The sequence below is a fragment of the Hyperolius riggenbachi genome, chromosome 7, assembly GCF_040937935.1.
Source record: "Hyperolius riggenbachi isolate aHypRig1 chromosome 7, aHypRig1.pri, whole genome shotgun sequence".
NCBI lineage: Eukaryota > Metazoa > Chordata > Amphibia > Anura > Hyperoliidae > Hyperolius > Hyperolius riggenbachi.
Genome location: NC_090652.1, coordinates 288,356,556 through 288,376,403, shown reverse-complemented (window position 1 = coordinate 288,376,403; position 19,848 = coordinate 288,356,556). Strand labels below are relative to the sequence as shown.

At 43.0% G+C, this 19,848-nt stretch overlaps 1 protein-coding gene across 3 annotated transcripts in view; it reads left to right on the top strand.

Annotated features, from left to right (window-relative positions):
- THSD7B (thrombospondin type 1 domain containing 7B) overlaps window positions 1-19,848 on the top strand; it is a 733,248-nt gene that overhangs the window by 422,147 nt on the left and 291,253 nt on the right. For all 3 annotated transcript variants that reach the window (XM_068245888.1, XM_068245890.1, XM_068245889.1), the window contains one exon: window positions 10,961-11,155. In XM_068245888.1, the coding sequence (XP_068101989.1) occupies window positions 10,961-11,155 (195 nt within the window). The remainder of the gene's footprint in view (window positions 1-10,960; window positions 11,156-19,848) is intronic.

Below are 19,848 nucleotides of genomic sequence, written 5' to 3'. Positions count from 1 at the left end.
GCTGTCACTTCCATGCCTCAAAAATTAACTCTTTCAGGCAGAAAAATAAAACAAGTAAAACAGCCTGGTTATTAATATGTTTTGCACTGTACACACACATTTATCTCATGTCACAGGTGGCTTCGGGTACACTCTAAAGTAACTCTGATTTGCAGGTACTTGTGGTAAGGATTCCTGCTTTCACTCCAATCCTTGCTTATTCCTGGCTGTGCTTTCCCGCCTTTTCTTGTATTAGCGATGTTTTGTGATTTTATCGTATATTGCAGGGACAGGCGCACGTCCTGCCTAAGTCACCGGCCCGGAAAGAGAAGCAGAGCAGATACTGAGGGCTGAGTATTTTGCGCTGCGTTTGAGTTTTGAAAATAATGTAATAAAAAAAGTGCTTCATTTTTACAATAATTATGTATAAATGATTTAGTCAGTGTTTGCCCATTGTAAAATCTTTCCTCTCCCTGATTTACATTCTGACATTTATTACATGGTGACATTTTTACTGTTGGCAGGTGATGTAGCTGCTGCATGGTTTTTTGGCAGTTGGAAACAGCTGTAAACAGCTATTTCCCACAATGCAGCAAGGTTCACAGACAGGAAACTGCCAGGAGTACCACGGTCCTCAGAGTTTCTTGTGGGAGGGGTTTCACCACAATCGCAGTCCTACAGCGCCCCCTGATGGTCTGTTTGTGAAAAGGAATAGATTTCTCATGTAAAAGGGGGTATCAGCTACTGATTGGGATAAAGTTCAATTCTTGGTCGGAGTTTCTCTTTAAACGAGAATCGCAGCATAAGAAGTTTCCAATTTCGACGCTAACTGCAAAGTTAACAGCGCGATGCCGCTGGACTTTCGGCGTGATCGAATGCATGTAAGTCAATTGGCGACACAGAAACTTTAAGTATGTTGGCGGTGCGGTGAGAATGCCCGGAATGATGCAGATACGACGGGGAAGCTGGCAATCCTAGTGATGTGCTTCTTGTCCACCATTCTAGGGGGGTGGGGGAGCGTACGTTAAAAAGGGGCGCTGGGAAAAAAGGGCGCCGGGTTTTTAACGATAAGCATGGATAACGTTTAAAAATGTATTGTACTGTATTTCGTTTAAAATTAATGTTTTTTAAAGTTATAAATCATTAAATAATGTGCAATAAATCGGCAATTGTAAAAACGTTAATCTTTCGTTTAAATACTGAAACGTATAATAACGTTAAAAAAAAAAATTACTAAGTAACCCTCCCTGTACCTACCCCTAACCCCTAGACCCCCCTGTTGATGCCTAAACCTAAGACCCCCCCTGTTGGTGCCTAAGTAACCCTCCCTGTACCTACCCCTAACCCCTAGACCCCCCTGTTAGTGCCTAAACCTAAGACCCCCCTGTTGGTGCCTAAACCTAAGACCCCCCTGTTGGTGCCTAAACCTAAGACCCCCCTGTTGGTGCCTAAACCTAAGACCCCCCTGTTGGTGCCTAAACCTAAGACCCCCCTTTTGGTGCCTAAACCTAAGACCCCCTGTTGGTGCCTAAACCTAAGACCCCCCCTGTTGGTGCCTAAACCTAAGACCCCCCCTGTTGGTGCCTAAACCTAAGACCCCCCTGTTGGTTTTTTCGTTTAAAAATAATGAAAAAAAAAAAAAAAAGTACTGTTTTTCGTTTAAAAATAATGTTTGAAAAAAAATATTGTACTGTTTTTCGTTTAAAAATAATATTTAAAAATGTATAAATCATTAAATAATGTGTAATCATGAGAAGCAGTAATAAAACATTAAGTCTCCGGGCGCCGCTTTTAAAACGTTATTTTTCTCTGGCGCCCTTTTTTCCTTTCGGGCGCCCATTAAACGATATTTATTATGGGAGTGAATGGCGGCGCCCGATTTGTCCACTAGCCTCAGGCGCCCGAATTTACTGTTTCCGTGGGGGAGGAGGTCTTGGGGGCAGCGCTATGCATATGAACCTGTCAGCCCACTCTGCTGCAAAGCCATATGAATCTATTTTTTGCCATTGCGGTGTGATGCGAGGGGGCGGAGCATTGCACCAGCACAGCACTGGCCGGGTGTAAAACTGACCTGAGCCACCTCACTTGCTAGCTGTGTTCTGATCTGAAGCTCAAAAGCCATCAATCTCCCGCCACCCCCCCTCCCCCCCCCCCGACTGACTGATGGAAATTACCACCCTGCTTCCTCACAGTTTCAATCGTTAAACTCTCTGAAAGCAATTGGACGTTTATTGATTGATCTCCAGGAGTCATTACCTCTCCTACAGCATTTACGAGTTATATAGACAAAATATCAACTGGTGGATGGTCACCTCAAGTATATTTGAGCCTACAGGAAGCCAATGTAGAAAGAAATAGACAACTGTCCATATGGGTTACTTCTTTCTGTACTGCTGACCCAGATAGAATACGCAGGTTAGGTTGTCCATCTGAGGCTGGGAACACACTAGGCGGTGCGGAAAACGTTGCGTTTTGCTGCAAATGCGTTTGTGCTTTTTCTTTTCATAATGAAGTGGGTTTTGAGAGCGTTTGCATTTCACACATGCGTTTTGCTTGTGTTTTACTGCGTTTGAGTTTTGCGCATTTGAATCGCAAGTGCGTTTTTGTGCGTTTTTGTGCCTTTTGTATGCGTTCCTGATATGCGTTTTGCGCACATTTTTAGGAGTTTAAAAGCATGCTCTTGCATCATTTCTCTTGTGGGTTGTGTAGGAGAGCTTAGAAGTTTTTGGTGGTTGGAGTTTACATGTGTGTTTGAGATGCTTAGCCTGCACTTCAAAAATCAAACTCTCTACTGTAAAAGTAGACGCTTCCATTAAATGATCAGCACACATTTTCAATGTCCTCTCTGGCTCATTCTGGGAAGCCAACAGGAAGCGTAAATACTTTATCAATCTTGGTTCTTATACAAAAACACATAAAAAAAGCATCAAAACCCTACACCTCTGCTTGACCATTGACATAGTTTATGTGGATTTTAGATGCGTTGAGTGTTGTGGAAAAATATGCAGCAAGTTCTGCGTTTCAAAAAGGCACATTGCAGAACGCAAACAAATGCGTTTTATCATGTGGCTCATTGACTTATATTATGTGCGTTTACGTTAGCGTTTTACGCAACACTAGCGCTTCTGTCTGGGGTGTTCCTACCCTACAATTGTTTACATTTTTTTTTCTTTATATTGATTTTTCCAATTGATTTCAACTCCAACTCTTGAACTTTTGGAAAATCTGACCAATGCACCACAGATAAGTATATTATTTTTTCCCCAGTTATCTAAAAAAAATCAAGATTAAAAACTTGGGTCTGTAAATCAAGAAATGTACAATCTATCCTGTACCATTCAAAATTCTGAAAATTGATCAGAATTTTCTAACCACGGGCTGGCAAAGAATATTACGAAGAAAAATTGGGAATTTGATACATTTTTTTTAGATAAAAATAAATAAGTATTCAATATTTCTACACAACTGATTGTGTTAATGGAAAAAAGGGAAAATCCAATGTTTTATTGTATTGTTTGTGGACACCTTGCATACCCATATCAGTTTTTCAGACTAATGTATTCACTGCCCCATCCATTTCCTATTGAATTTCTAGTGTAATGGCAGACAAGGTAGTAGAATTGATTACAGTAATCTGATTGGTTTCTGATGGAAAATGTACTTGTCATATTAGGCCGTTATGGATCCATGTATGGCGCTGCCTAGCAATTAGGGATGATTGATGAACTTAAAAATGGACTAAGTCCCACCCAGGTTTGAATTGATTGGTCCATCTTCAAGCTGCATATATTTGCATAAAAATGTACATAATCTTGCATGAACTCGGAAATATTTGCATCTCATTGCGCATCCCTATTAGCGATATGTTTTTCCTGCCTCACCCCAGAGGCATTTCTCTTTGCATTGGGATAATGTAGAGGCCAGTAAGTATGCAGTGATGGCAGTTTATTACTCTGTCCTTTTGTGTCCTATTTGTACAGAGTTTGTATGTTCTCCCTGTGTTTGCGTGGGTTTCCTCTGGGCACTCCGGTCTCCTTCCACATCCCAAAAACAGAGAAGTTAATTGGCTTCCCCATAAAATTGGCCCAAGACTATAGCTGAATTCTCACCAGAGGATGGATCGGGAAACCGCACAGTGACGCCACCTGACCAACAAGCGTTCCCAGATCCACCTTCCGGGTACACATGAGACGTCAAACAATCACAGCACTTTGTGCCCGCAATCGGGGAGGATCTTAAAGATCTGATGTGATGGTCGTAATAGTGGCTCGCTGCAAAACGTCATTAATTTAATCATGCACAAGTAGCCACATGGTGAGATCGTGGAAATGATCGCTCGTCTAACAAAACAAATCGCTGGCCGTTGGAAGAATCGAGCAAAAAGTTGTGTTGAGGGTAGGAGCCTTAGGATGGACATATGACTAAGGTAGGGATTAGATTGTGAGCTTCACTGAGGGACAGTCAGTGACATGACTATGAACTGTATAATGTGCTGCGGAAGATGCCAGTGCTATATAAATACATAATAATAATATGGTATCAAATTATACTATGATTAGGGTAGGGACTAGATTGTGAGCTCCTCTGAGGACAGTCAGTGACATGACTATGTGCTCTGTAATGTGCCGCAGTAGATGTCAGCGCTATATAAATACATAATAATAATATGGTATGACATTAGGCTATGACTGTGGTAGGGATTAGATTGTTAGCTCCGCTGAGGGCAGTGAGTGACATAACTATGTAAAGTGCTGCAGAAGATGTGAGTGCTATATAAATACACAATATTAACCACCCTGGCGTTCTGATTAAATCGCCAGGGTGGCTGCGGGAGGGTTTTTTTTAAATAAAAAAAAAACTATTTCATGCAGCCAACTGAAAGTTGGCTGCATGAAAGCCCACTAGAGGGCGCTCCGGAGGCGTTCTTCCGATCGCCTCCGGCGCCCATAATAAACAAGGAAGGCCGCAATGAGCGGCCTTCCTTGTTTTGCTTATATCGTCGCCATAGCGACGAGCGGAGTGACGTCATCGACGTCAGCCGACGTCCTGACGTCAGCCGCCTCCGATCCAGCCCTTAGCGCTGGCCGGAACTTTTTGTTCCGGCTGCGCAGGGCTCAGGCGGCTAGGGGGGCCCTCTTTCGCCGCTGCTCGCGGCGAATCGCCGCAGAGCGGCGGCGATCAGGCAGCACACGCGGCTGGCAAAGTGCCGGCTGCGTGTGCTGCTTTTTATTTCATTAAAATCGGCCCAGCAGGGCCTGAGCGGCAGCCGCTGGCGGTGTTGGACGAGCTGAGCTCGTCCAGACCGCTCAGCTGGTTAATATGTTAGGAGATTAGACTATGACTATGGTAGGATTAGCTTGTCAGCGGCACAGTGGATAGTCAGTGACATGACTACGTACTCTGTACAGTGCTGCAGAAGATGTCAGTGCTATATAAATACATAATAATAATATGTTAGGAGGTTAGACAATGACTATGGTAGGGATTAGATTGTGGGCTCCTCTGAGGACAGTCAGTGACATGACTATGTACTCTGTAATGTGCTGCAGAAGATTTCAGTGCTATATAAATACATAATAATAATATTTTAGGAGGTTAGACAATGACTATGGTAGGGATTAGATTGTGGGCTCCTCTGAGGACAGTCAGTGACATGACTATGTACTCTGTAATGTGCTGCAGAAGATGTCAGTGCTATATAAATACACAATATTAATATGTTAGGAGGTTAGACTATGACTATGGTGGGATTAGAGTGTGAGCTCCTCTGAGGACAGTCAGTGACATGACTACGTACTCTGTACAGTGCTGCAGAAGGTGTCAGTGCTACATAAATACATAATAATAATATGTTAGGAGGTTAGACAATGACTATGGTAGGGATTCGATTGTAATCTCCACTGAGGACAGTTCGTGACATGACTATGTACTCTGTACAGTGCTGCAGAAGATGTCAGTGCTATATAAATACATAATAATAATATGGTAGGAGGTTAGACTATGACTATGGTAGGGATTAGATTGTGAGCTCCTCTGAGGACAGTCAGTGACATGACTATGTACTCGGTAAAGCACTGTGACACGTGTCAGAATAAAAAATAATTATGTCTGTTATGCCTTTATGTCTAAAAATATCTCCGGAAAACAAAAATAAAAGCCCCTCGTTATGTAGCTCAGCCTGGACTTCAGAAAACGCCTACATTTAAAGAGGAACTGTCGTGAAAATCTTAAAATTTAAAACACATACAAATAAGAAGTGCATTTCTCCCAGAGAAAAATGAGCCATAAATTACTTTTCTCCTATGTTGCTGTCACTTACAGTAAGAAGTAGAAATCTGTTATTACCCACAGATTTTGGACTAGCCCATCTTCTCATAGGGGGCTTCTCGGGATTTTCTTTATTTTTAAAAGCACTTAGTGAATGGCAGTTGCTCTGTCCAACTTCCAAAATACAGCGAGCAGGGAGGCTGAGCCAGCATCTCTGTATAAATCTTTTTCAGGAAATGTCTTTATTAAGAATAAAGGCCATGCTGAGAATCCCCTATGGAGAGATGGACTAGCCCAAAACTAAAATGTCAGATTTTCACTACCTACTGTAAGTGACAGCAACATAGGAGAAAAGTAATTTATGGCTCATTTTACTCTGGGAGAAATGCACTTTTTATTTGTATGTGTTTTAAATTTTAAGATTTTCGCTACAGTTCCTCTTTAAAAAAACTTTTGTTTATCAACCAATCAGAGTGCTGGAATCCCTGACACCACCTTATCTGTAGAGCCGCGGCACATGAAGTGATTCTGTACACAAATGCAGCGGTAATTTATTTTGCTTGTTATGGTGAAGGATGTAAACGGTCACCACCACGCTGTGTGGGAAGTCGCTCGCTAAGAGCCGTGCTTTGTGAAGATGACAGATCTCTTCTGATTTCAGGTATTCTTCCTCACGCTGTGCGAGGGGCCTCTCTTCCCCTTCAGACTCCGCTAGTGCATCCGTACCTGAGCTTGCTCGACTGTCTCTCGCTCTTTAATGTACTGGTATCTGATACACGCATGTTACTATGGTGATGAAAAGATGTCAGATCAATGGCATCTTGCCACAAGGCACCGCCTTTATAAGCCAACCCATATACAATTTGAATTCATTTTTTTTGACCGTCTAAACTTTAAAGGGAATATACGATTCTTTTCCCCCTATATTCATTTTATTTATTTAATAGGTTGAGTATTTGCACATTGTTTTCTGATATATATATATATATATATATATATATATATATATATATATATATATATATATATATATATATCATTTTTTATTTTTTTTTACCAGGAAAATATGAAACGTTTCAAGTAAACAGGAAATATTTGTCGGGCTGCTTTAGCAAGTTTGGTATCTAGAGCAGTTTTTTTGGTTTTGGGTGTACCGTGAGATGTACTGGCCCCTTCTTCCACACAATCTCACAACAAGCCCCTGTTCATGTGCTGTTACTGACAGGGGCATAACAATAGCCCCTGCAACCCCCCCCCCCCAAGTCGAGGGGGGACCCGGAGGCTGAGGGGGCCTTGTCCTGGGGTACAAAGTAGTGACTCATCTGAGTTTTATACTAAACCTCATTACAGTGGTAGGACAGGTCCTCTTCGCTTTCTAGAAGTATTGAGAGCTGCGAGGTGATTGGCTGCATAGCGGCTGTAATAAAGAGGACCTGGATCGATGTACCATATAAAAATCTGCTACCACACTACTCTGCAAGATGGGGGGGGGGGGGTGTGGAGAGATTTCATAAGCTGTACACACTTGGGGGGGGCAGACTTAGCAACATGGGGGTCTGGGCTGCTAAATTTTGCAGGGGGACCCGGAGACTTAAGTTACACCCCTGGTTACTGATATTCTACCAGCAGTTTGGAGATGGTACTTTCGCAGGGGATTTCACTGTGTATTAGCTATTCCTGAGTGAAGCCCTCCTTTTTCCTAGCGCTTAACCCTAGCCCCTAACTGCATCCCATTTTCCTGTCGTCAATACCCCTCTACACCCCTCTTACCCCTGTGTAACAACTTCTTCTAAAGTTAATGCCTAAAACTTTGTGAGTAGTTAATTACTGCAAGTTTACGATTGTATGCAAATGTGAGTCTTAACCACAGGTTTAATTAATAAACCATTCTGAAAATTCTACATTTAAGGTTTAGCCAGCCTGGAATGTAGTTAAGGTTATGCACCAGGTGGGTTAAGGGTAGGCAGCCCCGCGGGGGCTCAGGGTTAGGCATAGGCAGAGGGAGGGTTCTGTGTGTGAGTAGATTAGATAAGACAAATAACATTTGTAACGCGCTTTTCTCCTGGTGGACTCAAAGCGCCAGAGCTGCAGCCACTGGGAAGCGCTACAGGCAGTAGCAGTGTTGGAGAGTCTTGCCCAAGGTCTCCTACTGAATAGGTGCTGGCTTACTGAACAGGAAGAGCCAAGATTTGAACTCTGGACTCCTGTGTCAGAGGCAGAGCCCTTAAAGGGAATCTGAAGTGAAAATAAAATAATGATATAATGATTTGTATGTGTAGTACAGCGAAGAAATAAAACATTATTAGCACATGATATAAGTCTCATATTGTTTCCGGTACTGGAAGAGTTAAGAAACTTCAGTTGTTATCTATGCAAAAGAGCTTCTGTGAGCTCTGCGCCTTTGTAAAGTCGAGGACAGCACTGTCAGCAGCTCTGCTCTGTGAAATCATTTAAAATGCTGAGTGTATTGTGGAAACTGCAATTATTGGAGAATGATGCAATGTTATTAAAAAAAAGCTATATATATATATATATATATATATATATATATATATATATTGTGAAGTTTAGAGGGGGTCGCAGCCAGCACGCAGTACACAGATGTATAAAATAAAGTCCGTTTATTGTGCAGTAGAAGAAAAACAGCTTCAGTTCAGCAGTAACAAGTGGAAAATAAACAGTCAGCTTACTTCAGCTTTGTAATATAAAGTCCAGCAGGTTCAAACAAAGTTCATTTTTCATCAGGCCAATACCATACTAACAACAGACCAGGGTATGGTTTGGCTTCCATCAAGTGCTCCAATATTCCTTGTCACTAGATTCCGTAGCAGACATGCTACTCCTCCAACACCTCTCCTCAGACTGCCTGTGAGGCTGCTTCTTATGCATAAATTTGCATCTCATCAATACCATATTAGTGAGGCTCTCAGCCCCACTGACAACCAGGTGTGTACCTAGGTGGGATGGGAAGGCCCGCCCTTCCTTCCCTCCCATCCCAGGAGTCCGGCCCTGAAAAGAAAAAAAAACAAGCAGCAACTGCTTGCTGCCAAAATCCGGACTCCTTTCCTAGGACCACACAAGGTTTTAAAGTGACCATAGTCCAAATACCGGGGAAATGTACCTCCCATCTACTACCCAGCCCCGATGGCCCCTACAACATATATATATATATATATATATATATATATATATATATATATATATATATATATATATATATATATATATTTGAAAATAAAAATATGACACTATTTTCTTTGCTACTAATGTTCTATTAATTAGCCGTACTACACAACCAATGTATTATCTCATTTTTTTCGCTTCAGTGTCACTTTAACCAGTACACTATCCAGCCACTGAGAGTAGAGTTAGGTTAGGTCACAGCACAATATCGAAAAACGATTACCAATATTTTACTATAGGAATTAATAGTAGTATATCAGACAGTAATTTTTCTAATATTCTACTATCGGCAGTCTCCAACGCTATTTTTTTCCTGAACAGCAAAGCAATGTGCATTGTTCAAAAGGAAATAAATATATCAGCCTCCCTATGTCTATCGCCTCAGGTTCCCTTTAAAGTGAACCAGAGTCGAAGCACCCTCATGTATTTTACCATATATATCAGTGGGAAAATTAGAGAAAACACCTACCCTGCTCTCTGTTTCATTCTTCACTGCTCAGCCTGCTTGTTAGCAGCCCTGATAAAATCCCCGACTGAGCATTCAGTCTGGCTTTGCTCAGGAATGATTATAGTTGAGTCTGTCTTCTCTGAGGTCTTTTCAAGCCCAAGCCTGCCCCCTTGTGGCTCTGCTCAGGAATTATTATTGCTGAGTCATTATAGCAAAGCCAGACTGAATGCTCAGTCGGGGATTTTATCAGGGCTGATAAAAAGCAAGCTGAACAGTGAAGAATGAAACAGAGAGCAGGGTAGGTGTTTTCTCTAATGTTCCCACTGATATATATGGTAAAATACATGAGGGTGCTTCGTCTCTGGTTCACTTTAACCAGGGACCAGGGAGATTGCTCCCTGGTGCCTGAACTTAACCCTTCTACCTGGCTAACCTTAACTTCCTAAACTACCCCCTGCCACCTCAGGCGGCAATAGTAAAAGCCCAAATTAGCAGCAACATAGCGCCGCTATTTATCGGGCACTATAATTACAGTTCATTTCTGCTAATCACGGTTTTTACTATTGCCGCCCATGGCAGCGCCATTTTTACTTGCCCCGCCTTAATGACTGGCTGCTTAGCCATTGGCCTGTTAGAGAGTGATTCTAGTTCCAGTCAGTCAGGGAGGAAAGCGAGAAGTGGCAGGAGGGTGTCAGTCTGGGTTTGGCTGCCTCTGATCTATCCCAGGGGGAACGTTACATTTTTACATCGCAAGAGCTAAAACATTTTTGCAAAATATATATTTAATAGTACGATCCCTATAACTGCATGCAGTAGAGCTGAGCTTTAAACCAGCAGATGGAGCTTTAACAAATAAATGATTAATTTGCTGTTTTTCATACGATCCGTACACAAAGTAAAATAAACAAAAATACAAATGAATGAATAAATATTTTAGTAGTAGATATAAATAAATAAATGGAACAATATGTTGAGAAACAAACAAAACTCTAAACAAAGTCTGGGAAAAGCAAGTAAATGTGACAACTTCGCTTATTGCTGTCATTAGGATGAAAAAGGATAATTATTTTCTGTGTTTTCCAGGGATGAGCTGCGTGACTGCTGACGGGCGTCCTGTAGACGTCACTGAGTGTATCCGTTGGGCGGGCCCGGCTCCGCCCACCGCACAGGAGTGCCACGTGGCTTGCAAAGAGGATTGCACCTTTACCAACTGGTCCAAGTTCACCTCCTGCTCTGCAGACTGTGTGTCGTACAAAATACGGAGGAGGTCCCTCGCTGGTACGTCTCCCCGCCTACAAATAATGCTGTGTAATGTGATTAATGTGTCTTAAAGGGAGTCTAAAGCATAAATAAAAACAAAAACAGATACTCACCTAAGGAGAGGGAAAGCTCTGGGTCCTATAGAGACTCCCTGCTCCTCTCCTGGTCCATTCCTGCGCGGTCTGCCCCCGTTAGCAGTCTCTGACCGATCGGTTGAACACCGCTCTCTGCCGCTTCCTGAGACTTTCAGAAGTCTTTGGGAGCCTGAGTGCTCCCAAAGACGGGACGCTATGCACTGCGCATGCGTGACCACGCTCTCTTGCACATGGGCAGTAAGGTGCCGCCCATCTTTGAGAGCACTCTGGCTCCCAAAGACTTCCTAAGCCTCCCACGGCGAAAGACTTGAAACAGGGATTCACTGCAGGGACTTTCAGGAAAACAGGGGAAGGCTCATTAGGACCCAGAGCCATCCCTTTCCTTAGGTAAGTATCTGTTTTTTGTTTTTTATTATATTCGCTTCAGATTTATTTTAGTCCTGCAGAACTGTTATATAGGAAGGGTCAATGAGATGATAATAATTTCAAGTTTCAGAATTATACAAATTTGATCATAATGATTAAATCTGGCAGGTATTGGTGCAGGAACATGTCCACCTGATCAAAGGATCGATTGGCCATGGGCTCAATTGTGTGCATGGTGGTAATGTCATTCAGTTGTGGGATGATCAACGGACCCCCGGCTGATCTCCCCCGTGTGTGTGTGTGTGTGTGTGTGTGTGTGTGTGTGTGTCGGCCCATAGTGAGTGGTGCATGGTCATCTGTAATGCTGGTGCAACTCCTGGCCAACTCCTGTGCCTGGCATCTTTTTGCATTGTCATCACGGGCTCCTGTATCACATGACAAGGCCTCATGTAGTGGTGTCAGTACATACGGCACTGTGGCCGGACACAGGAGAAGGGGAGGATTTGCGACGGCTTGACAGGTGAGCAACACTCACCATGGGCCCCGGAGGGCACGATGACACATTACATGGGTGGGGTGGTCCATCAGGCGGAGGCGCTAGGACAGTTTCCAACAAATTTCTAATAGAAATCTGTCTGCGGGGTGTGGGCAGGTGCTCCAACAAAATGCTCCAACGAAATGGCCTACATCGTCAAAGTAACCTACATTACACAGCACTGACTTACCTGTCTTCTGCTCACACATTAACTTTTCCTTGTCTAACACCACCACACGCCTAGTGCCTAAGACTACCCCCCCCCAATACCTAACATTAACCTCCCTCCTAATGCCTAATACTAACCCACCCACCCCTTATGCCTATTGCCTAACACTAACCCTCCCTCCTAATGCCTAGTGCCTAAGACTACCCCCCCCTAATGCCTAACACTAACCCTCCCTCCTAATGCCCAACACTAACCCCCTCTTATGCCTAACACTAACCCCTTTTTAATGCCTACCACTAACCCCCGTCTAATGCCTAACACTAACCTCCGCTCCTAATGCCTAACACTAACCTTCTCTCCTAATGCCTAACACTAACCCCCCCTTATGCCTAACACTAAACCCTCACCTTAATGCCTAATACTAACCCCCCCTCTCTAATGCCTAGCACTAACCCCTCACCTTATGCCTAACACTAACCTCCTCTCCTAGTGCCTCACACTATCCCCCTCCTTAATGCCTAACACTAACCTCCCTCCTGATGCCTAACCATAACCCCCTCCTAATGCCTAATGTTAACCCCCTCCTAATGCCTTATGTTAACCCCCTCCTAATGCCCAACATTAACCCCCTCCTAATGCCTAACACTAACCCTCTCCCCTAATGCCGAAAACTAACCCCCTCCTAATGCCTACTACTAACCTCCCCTCCTAATGCCTAACACTAACCTCCCTCCTAATGCCTAACACTAACCTCCCTCCTAATGCCTAACACTAACCTCCCTCCTAATGCCTAACACTAACCTCCCTCCTAATGCCTAACACTAACCCCCTCCTAATGCCTAACACTAACCCCCTCCTAATGCCTAACACTAACCCCCTCCTAATGCCTAATATTAACCCCCTTCTAATGCCCAACATTAACCCCCTCCTAATGCCTAACACTAACCCTCTCCCCTAATGACTAACACTAACCCCCTCCTAATGCCTACTACTAACCTCCCCTCCTAATGCTTAACACTAACCCTCCCTCTTAATTCCAAACACTAACTCCCTATTAATGCCTAACACTAACCTCCTTCCTAATGCCAAGCACTAACCCCCTCCTAATGCTTAACACTACCCCCCCTCTTAGTTCCTAACACTAACCCCCTCCTAATGCCTAACACTAACCTCTCCCCTAATGCCTAACACCAACCCCTCTCATAATGCCTAACACTAACCCCCTCCTAATGCTTAACAATACCCCCCCCCCCCCCTCTTAGTTCCTAACACGAACCTACCCTACTACTGCCTAAAACTAACTCCCCCTCCTAGTGCCCAACACTAATCCCCTCTTAATCCCTAGCACTAACCTCCTCAGTGCCTAACACTAACCCCCCTCCTAATGCCTAAAACCAACCTACCATTTCTATTGCCTAACACTAATATCCCCCCTTCTAGCTACTAACGCTAACCTCCCCCTCCTAATGCCTAACACTAATCTAACCACTTATCTAATCACCACTTACTCTAATCACCTATGCTCGTAGGCTGGTTCGACACGTAGGCTAGTACGTTGGGGCACAGGAAATAGATTTGATCAGGGGGGGGGGGGGGAGGGTCTATCTGATAGTTGATCTGATGGCAAATCGACAAGTGTATGGGTACCTCAACACTTCACCAGCCGATGCGACTGGATCAGTGGGCAATATCAGCCCGTTTCTGACCCTCTTTAGACTCACCACTGCAGACACGCTTCAGCAAGCCGAGCAGCCGGCCGCATACAAACATTCCCGCTGTGTTATAAATTACGTGTATTCCTATTAGCGCAATATAAGGAAGCCCAGAGAGGCCTGGTGAATTGTGGATAAGGCTGGAGATGTTTATTGGAAATGGAGAGAGAGTAATTGTTTTATTCCCAGTGTGTAATTGAGCCTCATAAATAATGTATATAACCTCCGTATTAGACAGACAGAATAATGACAGCCAGTTCCTGTTCTGTGATCTACCGCCAGCTCTGCCCGTCTTTAATATGAAAATATTTCTGAACATTTCGCTGAGTAAATCTCCATCCCGCTGGCGTGCCATTGTCTAATAGAATATGCAAAGGAGGACTCTGGGAAGGTGTAAAAGAAGAGACATACTTATGTGTGTTTAAAGTTACAGTTTAAAGGACCACTATCGTGGAAAATTGTAACATTTCAAATAAATAAAAACACATAAATAAAAAGTACATTTCTCCCAGAGTAAAATCAGCCATAAATAACTTTTCTCCAGGGAGTGCTTTTGTAAAGAATACATGAAATACTGAGAATCCCCCATGAAGAGATGGACTAGTCAAAACCCTGTCAGTTTTGTCAGATTTCTACTACCTACTGTAAGTGACAGCAACATATGTGAAAATTCATTTATGGCTCATTTTAGTTTTGAATGAACATACTTATTGTTTGTGTTTACATTTACTTTAAATACTACATTTTTTTTATAGTGGTCCTTTAACTACTTTATCCACCACTACAGTATATCTACGTCCTTTGTGACTTCATCTAAGCCACGAGTCAGTAGATATACGTCTTGTAGCAGAAGCAGTGCTGTGCAGGATTGGGCTTGCTCCTGTGCACATTTCTGGCACTATCTGCTGCAGCACTAATTTGTGAATGGGAATATATGTTCCCTGAGCCAATAAGATTGATTTTTACCATTAAAAATACTTTTATTTTCTCAGTTCATAGTGAAAAATACACTCTGTAGCATTATTTCAGAATCAAATATCTTCACCATAAATTGTGACCGGAACATAATCTAAGTTTTGTGATAAGCGGTAAGAATAGCCAAACAAAATGTGTGTTTTTTATTTATCTACAGTAGCACTTTTTAAACTGGAATTGGTAAAACTGAGAAATAATGTGTTTTTTCAATTTGTTTCCTTGTTTTCCCATTAAAATTCATAGAAAACAAAATTGTTTGAGGGAAAAAATGACATACAATGAAAGCCTAGTTTGTCTTGAAAAAAACTATATATATTTCATTTCTGTGTCATAAGTAGGGATAAAGTTATTTCTGATTAAATAAGGATATAGCTGAACTGTCAAAACTGCTCTGGTCCATAAGTGGAAAATAAGGTCTGGATGCCAAGTAGTTAAAGATTTGTTTCTATTTTAATTATTAAACTTTAATTTAATAGGACTGATGGAGCAGATTAGTCTGTACAGGCAGATGGGCACCCAATATAACAAGTTAGAACTCTTTACTGAAGAAAAACATGCAGACGTAAATTATACACCACCATCAGGAAAATGCAGCTTACTTAGAACAGAGAGGAACACAGAGGGAATACATCAGTGCTGGGCCGAAATTACGCATGAGCGTAATTACGCATCGTGATTCAATGTAAATTTACGCGTAAGCGTTACGCGTAACTTACGGTCTTACGCGTAATTATTTACGCGTAAGACCGTAAGTGGTATCGTAATTACACTGTCTACCGTAATTGCTAGGCATGCGTAATTTTACGAACACTTTTGCGTAATTTTACGCGTAATTACTAACGTAAAATCTCCCATTTTCTAAGAGTAGCCAATCAGTCAACATCCTAAGCAACCAATAGTCTCTTCTCCCGCCCTTCAGTATAAGCGTACGTTTTGACGCATACGAATGATATGTACGCAATAACTGTCACATTGACGGCTATTGCGTACATATCGTCCGCATGCGTCAAAAAATACGCATTAATGGGTATTACGGCACTACGCGTAACATCGTAGTGTAAGCGCCTTCATTACGGTATCCTTACGCGTAATTGCGTACGTTTACGCGTAATTACAGTGATGTACCGTAGATAATTTCCTACGCCGTAATTGCGTAATGCGTAATAGCGTAAAATTACGCGTAATGATCCGTAAGCGTAGATTTTTCCATTACGACCAGCACTGGAATACATGATATCACATTACCATAGAGATCATTGCATCATTTTACAGACCGTGACATTTTGTGGTTGCTTTACTATACTGCAGTTTAATAATGTTGTTACTGCCGACAAGATCAACATCAGTTTAAACTAATAATGCATGAAAAAAAAAAAGTTTTGGAAAAAAAATCCTACTAGCTTTAGCAAAATGAAAATTCTTGCTGCACCACTTTGTAGATCTTCAGAGACCAGCTATGCCTGCTCACTCCCCATCAGTCTGAATAAGGCCAGGCTCACACTGTCCCAGGTGAAAACCTAATACTGTAAAAACTGATCCGTTTTCCATTTAAACCAGAGGTGTCAAACTCAAATACAAAGTGGTCCTGTCCAACTTCAATGTGGGCCGGTCCAACCTCAATACCTACTGGCCACACTGGGGTCTAATGGCCTCCCTCCATTGTCTATATAGTTCCCTGGTGTTTGGTGGTCCTCCCTCCCTATATAGTTCCCCGGTGTCTTGTGCCCCTAGTGTTAAGCTGAAATTTGAGTAATTTAGAGTTTCCGTAATTACGGATGCAAATGTTGCCACTACGTCGCAAATTCGTAATTTTGTATTTGCCATAGAAACAGTAATTCGAAATTCCATAAGCAAAATTTCCATCACGTAATTTCACGTTTCGGCTCAAATTTGTGTTCAACAAGAAATTTCTTAATTTCATGTTTTCTATAGAAACAGTTATATTAATTACAAAAATGAACGTAATTTAGTTTTGAATAATAATTATGCAAATTTAAGTAACTACTAAATTTAGGAAAGTCGCTCATTGATTGCATTTAGTTATACTGCAAAGGCCCCTGTACGTGCTGTCGCTTTAAATGTATCAGGAGGTTCTACCTGCAGCCACTTCTAACACAGGTGCTCTTTGCCAAGGTACACTTAGCGGTCATGCTGAGACACTTGGTTTTGGGCCTTGCAATATCTGATAATGCAAAGGCCCCTGCACGTGCTGTCACTTTAAATGTATGAGGAGGCTCTGGACTGGAACACAAATTCGAGAACAAACGAATTTCTGCATTAATCACGATAATTCAAATTTGTTTCCATTACGAAAACAATTTTAATTAGGAAATTCTGCATAAACGCAAAATTTCACGTAATTTAGCAAAATTATGAATCTTTGATTATGACCAAAATCGTAATTTTGTGAATTACGCAAAATTCTGCGTAATCGTAATTATGTTATTATGCTCATTACCAGTGGCCTTCTCCCTATCCTATACAGATCCCCGTTGTCTTGTGGCCCTCTCCCTCCTCTATACAGTTCCCTGGTGTTTAGTGGTCCTCCATCCCCTATACCAGTGATGGCGAATCTTTTAGAAGCCGAGTGCCCAAACTACAACTCAAACTCCACTTATTTATCACAGTGCCAACACTGCAATTTACTCAGAAAACTGTGGTTTTAGTTAAGAAAAAACAACTCGTACATTACAGGCCACTCTACATTTAAAATGCAGTAATTACCTCCACATATGAAATTCAGCAATTACGCCATGTATGAAATGCAGATATTACCAATTACTCAAGTGCGCCTCTGTCTCTGCTGCTGTTCCCAGCCAGAACCATAAGGTAACTGTCAGGAGGTGAACACTGAGGTATCAATGCGCAGTGAGGCGGCAGGTGAAAAAGTAGTCCTCTTTCACCTGACTGCCTCTCTGCGCTGTTCTAGACTGGAGGCTTTTGGAGGGGAGGTGGCGTAAGAGGGGGATTATTTATTAATAATAATAATTAATAATAGAAAAAATGTAAAAACCATTTAACTCTGCAACATAGTGGTGGCAGCCAGCAGCCTGTGTGCCAACAGCGAGGGCTCGGAGTGCCACTTCTGTCACGCCTGCAATAGGTTTGCCACTGCTGCCCTATACAGTTCCCACATGTCTAGTATTCTCCTTCCTCCCTTATACAAGTTCCTGGTGTTTAGTGGTCCTTTCCCTCCCCTCGTCACACCCACTCGCTACCTACGACTGTGTATCAGGGTCATCTGCTGCTGTTGGCTCCTCTGTTCAGGTCCTCTGCACTAGAAATGCCAGTATATATATGCCAGAGCCTTAGCAGAAGCACCAGGGAGGATTTTTGATTGGTACATTACTCAGTGAACCAATAAGAATCTACCCTGGGGAGGGTTGATTCCCATTGGTCTATTACAAACCAGTGGGAGTCTGATGCTTCTGCTATGGATCTGGGATCATTATTCCTGGTGCTTTTTAGGTGCAGGGACCGGATTGGATGGCGGCAGCAGCGGTGGATTACAGGAACCGAACACGGCAAGCAGACTATTGAGAACGTACACCGTCAGTTCTCATAGGCTAGCATTGATTCCATTGACCTTTAACGTCATCTGCTTTATTCGCAAAAGACGTGTACCGCACAATCTTGCGTTCCATTCATCAGAGAGTCCTATTGATCTGTTCTGTTCAGCTTTGATAAATGGGACATTTTTACTTGCAGTGTTAACCAGGCCTTACTTCCTACAAGCATGCATTTCAGCCTCCCATGTGAAAGGGCAGGTTCTCACTGGTCTTCCTGATTGCTGGCGATCAGCAAATAGCTGTTTTTTTTACTGCACAGGAAAGCGATTTAGGAGTGATTGGGTCTTGTGATTCTAGAACATTGAAATGCAATCATTTCAAAAATGCTGCATGCACCATCAGCAAATTGCTAATCACTGGTGATCACTACAGTGTGAACACTACCAATGACTTGCATTAGCAGCAGCATTTTTCTGATCGCCGGTGAACTAAAGCAGACAGCAAGTGTTCCTCCTCACCACATCGCCTGCAGTCGGGGTTACACTGCACAGCATAGTTGATCAGTCACTATAGAAGAATTTCTCCTCAGAAGCAGTAGCTCATGAGCGATTTCTCACGAAGCGGGCAATTTGGGCGCCCCGCTAGCGGCGGAAGTTTGCACGCCACCATAGGGGCCCTTTGAAATAACTATTGAGGGGAAATTTGGGTGGCCGCGGTGACAGATAAATAGCAGGCACTGGGTCTAGTTTATTGGGCACCCAAATTAGCCATCAATGCTGCTATTTAAATAGGTGCTTATGGGGCTGCTCCAAAAATTGTGGGTTTTACCTTTTTTGGTGGGGGGAAGGCGGCAATTGGTTGGGAGGGGGGGTGTTATTCAGGTTAGGTGTGGGGAGGAGGTTAGGGTTAGGCATCAGGAGGGTGCTTGTGTAGGGGGGGTGGTTAAGGTTAGGCATCAGGTAGGGTGTCTGTGTGGGTGGGACAGTTAGGGTTAGGCATCAGGAGGGTGCTTGTGTAGGGGGGGGGGTGGTTAAGGTTAGGCATCAGGTAGGGTGTCTGTGTGAGTGGGACTGTTAGGATTAGACATCAGGTAGGGTGTGTGTGTGTGTGTGGGGGGGGGGGGGGGTTAGGGTTAGGCATCAGGTTAAGTGTCTGTGTGCGTGGGACAGTTAGGGTTAGGCATCAGGTAGGGTGTGTCTGTGTGTGTGTGGGGGGGGGGGGGGGGGGGGCGTTAGGGTTAGGCGTCAGGTAGGGTGTTTGTGCAGGGGGAGGGGGGTTAGTGTTAGGCACTGGGGAGGGCAGTTAGGGTTAGGCATCAGGGAGGAGGGTTCTTTGTTAGAGTAGGGTTAA